This window comes from Octopus bimaculoides, chromosome 16, assembly GCF_001194135.2.
Source record: "Octopus bimaculoides isolate UCB-OBI-ISO-001 chromosome 16, ASM119413v2, whole genome shotgun sequence".
Taxonomy (NCBI): domain Eukaryota; kingdom Metazoa; phylum Mollusca; class Cephalopoda; order Octopoda; family Octopodidae; genus Octopus; species Octopus bimaculoides.
This window is the reverse complement of record NC_068996.1, coordinates 46,855,491-46,867,118: the sequence shown is the minus strand read 5'-3', so window position 1 is coordinate 46,867,118 and position 11,628 is coordinate 46,855,491. Positions and strand designations below refer to the sequence as shown.

At 38.6% G+C, this 11,628-nt stretch overlaps 1 protein-coding gene across 2 annotated transcripts in view; it reads left to right on the top strand.

Annotated features, from left to right (window-relative positions):
- The window catches only part of LOC106873613 (uncharacterized), a 16,608-nt gene that overhangs the window by 530 nt on the left and 4,450 nt on the right, over positions 1-11,628 (top strand). Inside the window, exons 1-2 of one of the 2 annotated variants that reach the window (XM_014921057.2) lie at positions 1-63; positions 5,375-5,716. In XM_014921057.2, the coding sequence (XP_014776543.1) occupies positions 5,389-5,716 (328 nt within the window). In that variant the 5' untranslated portion in view covers positions 1-63; positions 5,375-5,388. The remainder of the gene's footprint in view (positions 64-5,374; positions 5,717-11,628) is intronic. The other variant, XM_014921058.2, reaches the window with a different exon arrangement.

Genomic DNA, 11,628 nt, shown 5'->3' with positions numbered 1-11,628 from the left:
AATGTAATATATATATTATTAGCTAACTTAGAATGAAATAGGCAGCGCATATATTTCAGACAGGTAATTATTTCGTTTAATATATATATATTTATGTGTGTGTGTGTATGTATATATGTAAAAGACTGGTAAATTGCCATTTTTTATGATATTAAGGTTGTTTAAAACGTTTAAGACCAAGGCGAAGTAAGTAGAATTATATGAAAACAAACTCTGTTCTGTCTTGTTAATTAAGACAGAATATCGTTTGACGAAGATTTACTTGCTTCCTAGTCAATTATGATTGAGCAGACTTGTGATCAAAGACTTTCCAACTGCGACCATCTATCGTGTTTTTATTTATTTATTTATTTTACATTGTTTTTCGCAGTCTCAATATATAATCTGTGGTGTATCCGTTTCAAAGGACAGCAGGGTGTGATTTGATGGAAATTTAGTTGCTATGTTGAGCGACCATGTAGAGGCTTCGAGTGGCCCTGTAGAAAGTTCTCTCGTTAACTCATTAACCTGATGTTTATTACGGGTATCGATAAACTTTCTGCAAATCACTGATGTTTTCTTAAGATTTTGCAATGCAGCTAAACATTACTACAACTATGCATACATACATACATACATACACACGAAAGAGAGAGGTGGGATTATGAATATGTGAAGTTCGCTAGTATGCGGACAAAAAAGTTAAAGTAAATTTTAAAAACTGAGTGGCAAAAGTGATTAAGTGCTGGATCGAATACTATGGATTATTTAGTGTTTATTTGCAATGATTTGTTGAAAAAGAATACGATTTACAAAAGAAAACGGTAAAATTATTGAGGCATGCACGCTCAGTTATACAACGCACCAGAGAAAACTGGTGATCCCCTCAAAATTTGTTTGAGACATCCTTGAATATGGTATTATCACAGGCGATTGTGTCGCTGGTACAGCTAGGTATCCTTCCGAACGTTGTATCTCTACAACCTCTCACAAGTCACAGACTGTCAAATGCAATTTTACGACAGATTACGACGTTCTTTCATTGCTTTATTCGGCTATGGATGTACTAAAGCTTACCTCTGCCGAAAGTATTAATTATGTGTGATAGAGTCGTTATTGGTGACGTCCCTAAAACCCCGAAGAAGCTTCCATCTCAGGCCCAAGGGCAAAAATCGAGTCAATCAGCCTTCTTCACATCATCCCAGGACAATGCCACTAATCCAAAATTGAGGGAATTTTCACCACAGTTAAGGGTAATTTAATGTTGAGATTCAAGCTCAGTTGTGACAGTCAAAATACCCCTGCTTTTAATTGAGACATGATAATCCAAGAAGATCTCTAGAATAGAGGGAATTGCCCACCTCACCACCGCACATATGTCAGCTTCAACACAGAAGTTAATGGAGATGTGAAGATCATCCAAGTCAGCTACAAATGTTTGCCACAGGTAAGCACAAAACAAATCTCCAGGAAATTCGACACTCAATGAAAGTAGGTGACACTTTGAATATTGATCAGTTTGATCAAAAGTTGAGTTGAAAGTGTCTTGACTGTAAATTTTCCACAACCTAGAGCTAAGAATCCAATCTTTCTTCACAGTTACAGAGTTTCATTCATTTCCTTGTTGGAGCTAGTCCATACAGGAAGGCAAGAATGTTACCTGTCAAAGAGGAATAAAGAAACAAGGAAGACATAGAGATGAGCATTTATATGAACCCAGACTGTTTGAATCACTTGAGCAAAGGGTATTAAAGTCAGTTTTACATGTTCAAGCTTCCAAGTTTCTCATAAATTAGGTTTTGAACAGTTGTAGAGTGTGACAGGAATCAAAGTGAAGATCTAACTCTCAGAATGTAGACAGAGAGATGAATAAATAATTCCGAAGAATAAAAAAAAGCCTTAATGGGAAATTATGTTGATGTTTGTGAGTAATTGTTTGAAATGTAACATCTTAGAATCAATGGTGAGTTCAAAATATGGGTTTGTGTTCTGTAGCCATCTGCTGGCACCTTTTCCCATCTTTCTGCTGTTTTCACAGATATACTGTGTTCAAAATTTACTTTCTTGTCTGTAAAGCTATATCAGAAATTGAGGCTGCGAGGAAAGCTCATGTTGATAGGAGAGGCACCATGATGGAAAAGAAGAATTCAGTATATATTCGGATCATCATCATCGTCATTTATCGTCCGCTTTTCATGCTAGCATGGGTTGGACAATTTGACTGAGGACTGGTGAAATCAGATGGCTACACCAGGCTCCAATCTGATTTGGCAGAGTTTCTACAGCTGGATGCCCTTCCTAACGCCAACCACTCAGAGAGTGTAGTGGGTGCTTACTTTAATTATTCATGACAAAGATGAATGGTTGGGTATCCAAAGTTCACATTTAAAATTATTTACTTCAAGCCCCTTATGACAAAATTCCTCAGATATCAACTTTGCTGTAGTTAGAACCTGTCACAGGAGAGGTACATAGTTGTCATCAAGATACCAGACCTTCATATCCAAGTCAGACTCCTGCTTAGCAATAATGACAAAACATGTGGGTGGCGAGCCGGCAGAACCGTTAGCACGCCGGGCAAAATGCTTAGCAGTATTTCGTCTGCTGGTATTTCATTCTGAGTTCAAATTCCACCGAGGTCGACTTTGCCTTTCATCCTTTCGGGGTCGATTAAATAAGTACCAGTTACGCACTGGGCGACTTAGTCCCTTTGTCTGTCCTTGTTTGTCCCCTCTATGTTTAGCCCCCTGTGGGCAATAAAGAAATAAATAATGACAAAACATGTTCTCTTCTATAGCACATTCTATTATTTCACAGTATTTAGCCTTCACTAATTTCATTTTTCAATTCATATTCTACTTAAGTTGATTGAGTTACATTTCAAATCAAAGATATCAAGAATCGATTTTTTTGAGGTTATTTTGTCACAGATTTACCACTAGTTAAGTCCCTTCCACTATGACACCAGAACTACCCAGAGTCACCCACTGATGTAGGTGATAAAACTCTTGCTAAACAGTATGAGTTTTGAGTCAGACATTGTGACTCTAGGTCAGATATAATGGCTTGCTTTCTCAGTGGCTTCTGACAATTTTCTGGCAACATCTTTCCTCTCCTTTGCAGCTAGTCCAAGACACCCAAGCATCAAGTGGACCCTGGTTCTAATATATCCTCTGACACCCTTTTCTACAGCATAGGTTCCCAAAGTGGGTGATATTGCCCACTGGTGGGCGATGGGCTAATTTCTAGAAAATGGTGGGCGATATGAACATTTTGTGGGTGACAATGAATTTTTAGAAATTAAGTCCGCATTTACTTATATCTACTTTGACTACTCACATGAGACGTCGGTTTGTATTAAAAAAGCAAACTTGTTTATCAAATATTTTTGTCGCAGTCATTGAGATGGTTGTTACAGTCCTTGCACAATAACATGGTGGAGCCAGTAAGGCCAGGAACTACACTAGGTTCCATTGTCTGTTTTGGCATGGTTTCTACAACTGGATGCCCTTCCTAATACCAGCTACTTTACAGAGTGCACTGGATGCTTTTTTACATAGAAGCAGTGCTGACTGAGTCACCAAGTACCTTGCAAAACAAAAACCTCTCAACTGGAAGGTAGAGAGAGCAGAGAATTGTGTTTAATCTTTTTCATATATCTAAATGAAAGCATGGTCTTTGGTTTAATGTCTCTGATATTAATCGGGAGCACACACTCTCACGTTTGAGAAAATATCTTTTTTATATTTGTAAATTGTCAAAACAAGCATTCCATCAGTTACAATGAGTATTCCAGCTGATCTTATCAACAGAATATCCTGCTCGTGAAATTAACATGCAAGTGGCTGAGTGCTCCACAGACACGAACACCATTAATGTAGTTCCCAGGGAGATTCAGTGTTATGATACAGAGAATGTGATAAGACTAACCCTTTAGAATTTTTAGTAGAACTCATTTTTGCCAGCTGAGTGGACCAGAGCAACATGAAATAAGGTGTCTTGCTCAAGGACACGACACACCACCTGGTATTGAACTCATGATCTTACAATCATGAGCCAAACACCCTAGCCACTTGGCCACATGCCTTCACAAATGTAAATTGTAACATTATGATTAATTTTAAATTTTTGTGTACAGTAAGGTTAAACTTAGCTGCAAATGGGAATGAGGGAGCCCCAGCATGTTTATTCAATAGAAACAGCAGCCAAATCTTACTCAAATCACACACTGCCTTCAGGGCAATGTAGTCCTAGATATACAAAATAGACAGGATGGTCATCAGTAGAACACTTTTGATCATAGGTCTATTTGATCCAGGCAGACCTAGGGCTAAACAATAGCAATAACCACCACATGTAAAAATATGAGAAACTGAGCCATTAAGAGCCGGTCTATGTGGTTTCTTGATTTGCTAGAAACAGCAGCCAAATCGCCTCAAGTCAACATTACTATCTGTAAAAATGACATAATGGATAATGTAAACAGGAGCAGTAAGGTGAGAAGGCAAGGTGGTCATGGTTGGGTATCAGATAAACTGAAAGTTCTTTTTCCATACTGGTGTATTAGCATTTAAATTGGCCAAATGCAGCCTTTCACACTTGCCCTAAAATGTCATTCTAAAAACAAACAATTGCATTATCAAAAGCTATGAGATAATGTGTAATTATTTCAAAACCTAGTGCATAAATAAGTATTTACATTTGACAGTAACCTGAATGCTAAAGGGTTAAACCAGCCATATCTTATTTCTTTATTGCCCTCAAGGGGTTAAACATAGAGGGGACAAACAAGGACTTTCAAAGGGATTAAGTTGATTACATTGACCCCAGTGCATAACTGGTACTTAATTTATCGATCCCGAAAGGATGAAAGGCAAAGTCGACCTCGGCAGAATTTGAACCCAGAACATAAAGACAGACAAAATACTGCTAAGCATTTTGCCTGGTGTGCTAACGTTTCTGCCAGCTCACCGCCTTATCTTACATCTCATACCTACCCTATAATGTCATTCTAAAAATAATCACATCATAAAAATCTCAAAGCTGTGAGATAATGTGTAATTATTACATTTAACAGAGTAACCCGAATGCTAAAAGGTTAAACCAGCCATATCTGACACCTTATACCTATCCTACAATGTCATTCTAAGAATAAACAATCACGTCATCAAAATCTATGAGATAATACTTGATAAATTCAAAACAATTAAGAATAAATAAAATTACATTTGTCAGGGTAATCTAAATGCTAAAAGGTTAACGAGCTAATTTAGTCATGTTTTCATTGTTGTGTATATCTGTGGTATTATTAATATGTTTCTTATTTTATTTGTATGCTGAGTGTTCATTTTACATAATATTTATTTTCGTTAATTGTTATAAAATCTATTGACAGGAAAATACATCATAATGGATGTTATAAAAAAGTTTCTGGGACTCAAAAATGACGGACAAGTGATATTTTCAACTTCACCAGATTCAAACAATGATGATGATGATGTGTCAGAGAAGAACATTCTAGAACCTACACCCATTCCTTCATTCCTTACTGAAAAATATCCTTGGTTAGAAAACGCATTTCGGATTCAGGAAGGTGACTGCACTTCCTGCAAATATATAGGCAGTACAGTTAGCTATGGTATTAGCTTATTTTTGCTGACCCAGCTGAAAAATCCACCTAGAGAAATGGTTGGGAGAAGACTACCATTCTTGGGAATGGTTTTGCCGTTGAGCTTCAGTAAGTACGCATATTTGTATTGCCATCATCATCATCTTAACATCCACTTGTCCATGCTTGCACGAGTTGGATCAACTTTATTGAGGTAGATTTCCTATGTTCTGATGCCTATCCTGTCACTAACCCTCACCTGTTTCCAGGCAAAGTAATAATAATAATCCTCTTGTGTATCAAACAACAAACTGGGCCTAGATATGGCTGTGTAATGAAATGGAAACAAAAAAAAAACACCATTAGAATAAGGCTTTTGTTTACAGAATCCTACATGTCAAGAGGAGGCACAATGGCCCAGTGGTTAGGGCAGCAGACTCGCGGTCACAGGATCGCGGTTTCGATTCCCAGATCAGGCGTTGAGTGTTTATTGAGTGAAAACACCTAAAGCTCCACGAGGCTCCGGCAGGGGATGGTGGCGAACCCTGCTGTACTCTTTCACCACAACTTTCTCTCACTCTTTCTTCTTGTTTCTGTTGTGCCTGTAATTCAAAAGGTCAGCCTCGTCACCCTCTGTGTCACGCTGAATATCCCCGAGAACTACGTTAAGGGTACACGTGTCTGTTGAGTGCTCAGCCACTTGCACGTTAATTTCACGAGCAGGCTGTTCCGTTGATCGGATCAACAGGAACCCTCGACGTCGTAAGCGACGGAATGCCAACAACAACAACATATCAAGAAGTTGAGTCATAATTTCATAGCTGACTGCAAAGGACACCATCTATATTGACTGTGAGACTGTTGTTTACAGTCAGTAAATCCTTGTAAATATGAGGGAAAATACAAACTTTCTCACATGCAAACATGTATTCTTTTTCCCTCCTCTGAAGAGCATGTGGAATTACTTAACTGTGCTCTTATCTAACAGCTGATTTTAACTCCAGTGTAAAACCATTTCTGTCTACTAATTTCTCTCACCTGATATTAGTTGACCTGTCACTGTAAGTACGATAGAATGCCAGCTGATACTACACATGCAGTCATTCTGAACTAGAAGACTTCAATATGGTTGCTCATCTTGCCAAAAACAGCAGCCAACTTTCTTTCAAATTACACACTATAATCTTGTAAAAAGACATGTTATATTATGTGGTCTGGGTTCTCTACATATAGGATAATGAAGTGAAGGTCATGACTAGAACGACTTTGATTATAGGTTTACTTGATCAGAGTTGACCTGAGAATAAATAATAACAATTAATATTTTCAAGCTAACGGGGAAGTTTCTGCGTGGTTGTTCAACCTGCTAGAAATGGCTGTCAAATCTTCCTCAGATTACACCCTGCTGTCTAACAAAAGGACATAGGTGACGCGGTTCTGGTTTCCCTGTACTTAGAGAAAAGGCAGAATGGTCATGGGTGGATTACATTTGATCATATATTTGCTTTTTTTTTTTGGCTCCATCAAGGCTCACCTGGAGCTAAACAATACTAACAGGTATTTTTTAATTGACTCCCTAGCAATTGCTGCCAAATCTCCCTCATTACACAACAATTAAAAACAATATAAAAAAAAATGAAATAAAATAAACAAGTGGCTGTGTATGGTAAGAAGTTTGCTTTCCAATCACATGGTTCTGGGTTCAGTCCCACTGTGTGACACCTTAGGCAAGTCTCTTCTACTACAGCCTCGAGCCGACCAAAGCCTTGTGAGTGGATTTGGTAGACGGAAACTGAAAAAAGTCCATTGTGTATATATCTTCTCATGCAGGCTTGTCCTTTCAGGTACCGGTGCCACTTCATAAGTACCCATTCTAGTGCTGTGTTAACACATCTGCACTGGTGTTGTGTAAACGCGCCCATGCTGGTGGCACGTAGGAAGCACCCAGCACACTCTGTAAATTGGTTGGTGTTAGGAAAGGCATCCAGCCATAGAAACGATGCCACAACAGACAAATGGAGTTTGGACAGTTCTCCACCTTACTAGCTCCATGTCAAACCACCCAACCCATGCCAGTATGGAGAGCAGATGTTAAACGATGATGAGGATGATAATGTTGTGTGTGTCTATAAAGGCATTTGGCCTAATGGTGAGGGTGTTGCAATTGCTGAATTGTGAGTTCGGTTCCCAGATTGGACAGTACATTGTATTTTTGAGCAAAACACTTCATTTTACGTTGCTCCAGACCATTCAGCCGTAAACAGGTATAGCCCTGTAACCCTGCAACAGAATAGTCTTCTGATCAGGGAGAATGTTGACCTGCTTGCTTAACCAGCAAGATGGCATTATTTGAATGCTAAAGCAATGAAAAGTGCATTGTGGTCAGTGATATTTAACAACATCTAATAGTCTGGTCAATACCATGATATGTATGTATAAGTGTGTATGTATGTGTGCATGTGTGTCCTCCATCACCACTTGACAATTGGTGTTGGTGTGTTTACATCCCTGTAACTTAGCTGTTCAGCAAACAAGACTAATAAAATAAGTACCAGGCTTTATAAAAAAATAAGTACCGGGGTCGATACATTTCACTAAAACTCTTCAAGGTGTTGCTCTAGCATGGCCACAGACCAATAACTGAAACAAGTAAAAGATAAAAGATATACTGGGACTGATTTGTTCAACTAAAACCCTTCAAGGTGGTGCCCCAGCATAGCCACAGTGCAATGACTGAAACAAGTAAAAGATAAAAGATATATTGGGATTGATTTGTTCAACTAAAACCCTTCAAGGTGGTGCCCCAGCATGGCCACAGTCCAAAGACTGAAACAAGTAAAAGATAAAAGATATGCTGAGATTGATTTGTTCAACTAAAACTCTTCAAGGTGGTGCCCCAGCATGGCCACAGTCCAGTGACTGAAACAAGTAAAAGATAAAAGATATACTGGGATTGATTTGTTCAACTAAAACCCTTCAAGGTGGTACCCCAGCATGGCCACAGTCCAATGAGTGAAACAAGTAAAAGATATACTGGGATTGATTTGTTCAACTAAAACCCTTCAAGGTGGTGCCCCAGCATGGCCACAGTCCAATGACAGAAACAGGTAAATGATCATCATCATCGTCATCCTCATGATTCAGCATCTGCTTTCCATGCTGGCATGGGTTGGACGGTTTGACTGGAAACTGGTAAGCTGGAGAGCTGCTCCAGGTTCCAGTCTGATTTGGCAACATTTCTACAGCTGGATGCCCTTCCTAACACCAGTCACTCCATGAATGTAATGGATGCTTATTATGTGCCACTGGCATGGGTGCCAGTTATGTGACACCGGCATCAGTCGCAACTACAATTTCATTTGGCTTGATGAGTCTTCTTGAGCTCAACATATTGCCAAAGATCTTGGTCACTTGTCATCACAAAAGATATAAAAATAAAATAAAGAGAAATACAAAGAATGCCACAGTTCTAGAGTTCTTCAAAAAGTCAGTGTGATCATGACTAGAATCCCTTCGGTTAAAGATTTAATAAAAAAACGTCTTACATGGGGCTAAACTACATCAGCTGGTATTTACTTTATCCACTCTGAAGAGAAGAAAGACAAAGTTGTCCTCTGGTAGTTTGGACCCAGGACTTAAATGAATATAACTAAATACCACAAGGCACTTTACTTTTCTTATTTCTTTATTGCCCACGAGGGGCTAAACATGGAGGGGACAAACAAGGCCAGACAAAGGGATTAAGTTGATTACATCGACCCCAGTTTGTAACTGGTACTTAATTTATCGACCCTGAAAGGACGAAAGGCAAAGTCGACCTCGGTGGAATTTGAACTCAGAACGAAGCGGCAGATGAAAGACTGCTAAGCATTTTGCCCGGCGTGCTAACGTTTCTGCCAACTCACTGCCTTTACTTTTCTACTTTACTTTTCTACTATCTTTCAGTGGTTGATGAAATAATTTGTAGTCAAGTACTAGGGCTAGAACAATCAACTTTACTTCTAAGAATATAAACTTATTACCAGTTCAAATATAATTGAGGGATATTTGAACCTATAAGAAAACCATTCACTGTATTTTGTCGTGGAGAAAATTTTTTGTTGTAGACAAATGGGTGTAAACACACAGTCATCTCATAGTGCCCTCTACCCAGAATGATTGATGCATGCATTTCAGAGTAGTTATCTCCTCTTCAGCATCAGACACTGGAAGTGGGAAGTGCAACGGACAGACTTAAGATGGATCTTTCTCATTAGATTTTAGTAAGCATACCACGTTTGTTTGTGCTAATTAGATCAGCCATAATAAAATATGGAATAGAAGTGCTAAGCAGCTATATGTATAAATATAAACTTGTTTTTTGTATCTGGTTTACAAGATTCTTTATGTGAATTTGTGTGTTGTGTTCACATATAGAATCTTGCAATGTCCTTCTAAAAATAGACAAATACTTTGTCAAAATCTTGTAGCTACATGACAATGTATGATTAACTCAAAATGGTCATCATCATCATCATCATCAAATGAGCATTACATTTGACAGAGTAATCTGAATGATGATGGATTAAGCTTTGTGAGTGAAATTGGTTAAAGAGAAATTGCGTGGAACCTTTTTTAATAAGCTGTTCCTCTAATTAATGAAAGTTTATTCTGATTCCGCTTGTGAATTACATTAAAGCTATTGATATCAAGTGTATACAGAGTCTCCTACCGACTCATTCAGCAAATATATAGTTCCAGTTGATCGATCAACTGGAACACTCTTTGTTGAAACTGGTTGAGAATCTGTTTGCTTTTACTGTGTTCCTCCAGCAGAAAAGTAAATAAGGAAAGAGACGACTCTTACATTAGTGACATATTAACCCTTAAGCATTTAAACTGGCCACGTCCAGCCCAAAATTTTCTACCTGTCTTATGTTCAAACTGACCAGATCCAGCCTCTCACACCTACCCTACAATGTCGTTCTAAAAAGAAACAGTCACATCATTGAAATCTCAAAGCCACATGAAACTGCCTGATTAATTCAAAACAATGCGAATAAATAAGCATTACAGTTGACAGAATAATCTGAATGCTAAAAGGATAAAACCAGCCATATCTGGCCTGTCACACCTACCCTACAATGTCCTTTTTAAAATAATCACATCATTGAAATTTCAAAGCTACAAGGTAATACATGATTAATTCAAAACAATGTGAATAAAGGATCAAAATAGTTAATTCTAAAACCTCTAAACAAGATATAAGCAGTAACTACTTATATCTCGTTTAGAGATTTTAGAATCAGCTATTTTGCTCGTTACGAGATCAGCAGCTGTCTGCCACTTCTCTGTTTATATATTGTGAGTGGTGGCGAGTGACTGCCATCTCTAGCAGGCAGGTGTCCAGTATTGATGAAGGGTAAAGACCCAGAAACCATGGTCTACTGGTCATGCCAAGCTGGAGTATAGTGATTCGCTCCCTTACTCACGATATATCGGACACAGGTTGTGTGTCGTTAACCAGCTGGAAAAGACACAGTTGTTTATAGAGCAGCCATATTATAGTGGCAAAAAGACGTTAATGTGAATAAATAAGAATTACATTTGACAGAGTAAACTGAATGCTAAAGGGTTTGACAAACTGACATTTTATTTTATGGTTTCTAAAACAGTTGGGCATTTTGTTTGAGGATTTGGTTTTTGTTTCTATTTTCTTTTTTGTGTGGTAGTGAATATTTATAGTTATCTATAAATGCATGTTTATATCATCATCATCATCATCGTTTAATGTCCGCTTTCCATGCTAGCATGGGTTGGACGATTTGACTGAGGATTGGTGAACTGGATGGCTACACCAGGCTCCAATCTGATTTGGCAGAGTTTCTACAGCTGGATGCCCTTCCTAACACCAACCACTCAGAGAGTGTAGTGGGTGCTTTTACGTGCCATGGGCACGAGGGTCAGTCAGGCGGTACTGGCAACAGCCACGCTCAAAATGGTGTTTTTCTTACGTGCCACCTGCACAGGAGCCAGTCCAGCGGCACTGGCAACGACCTCGC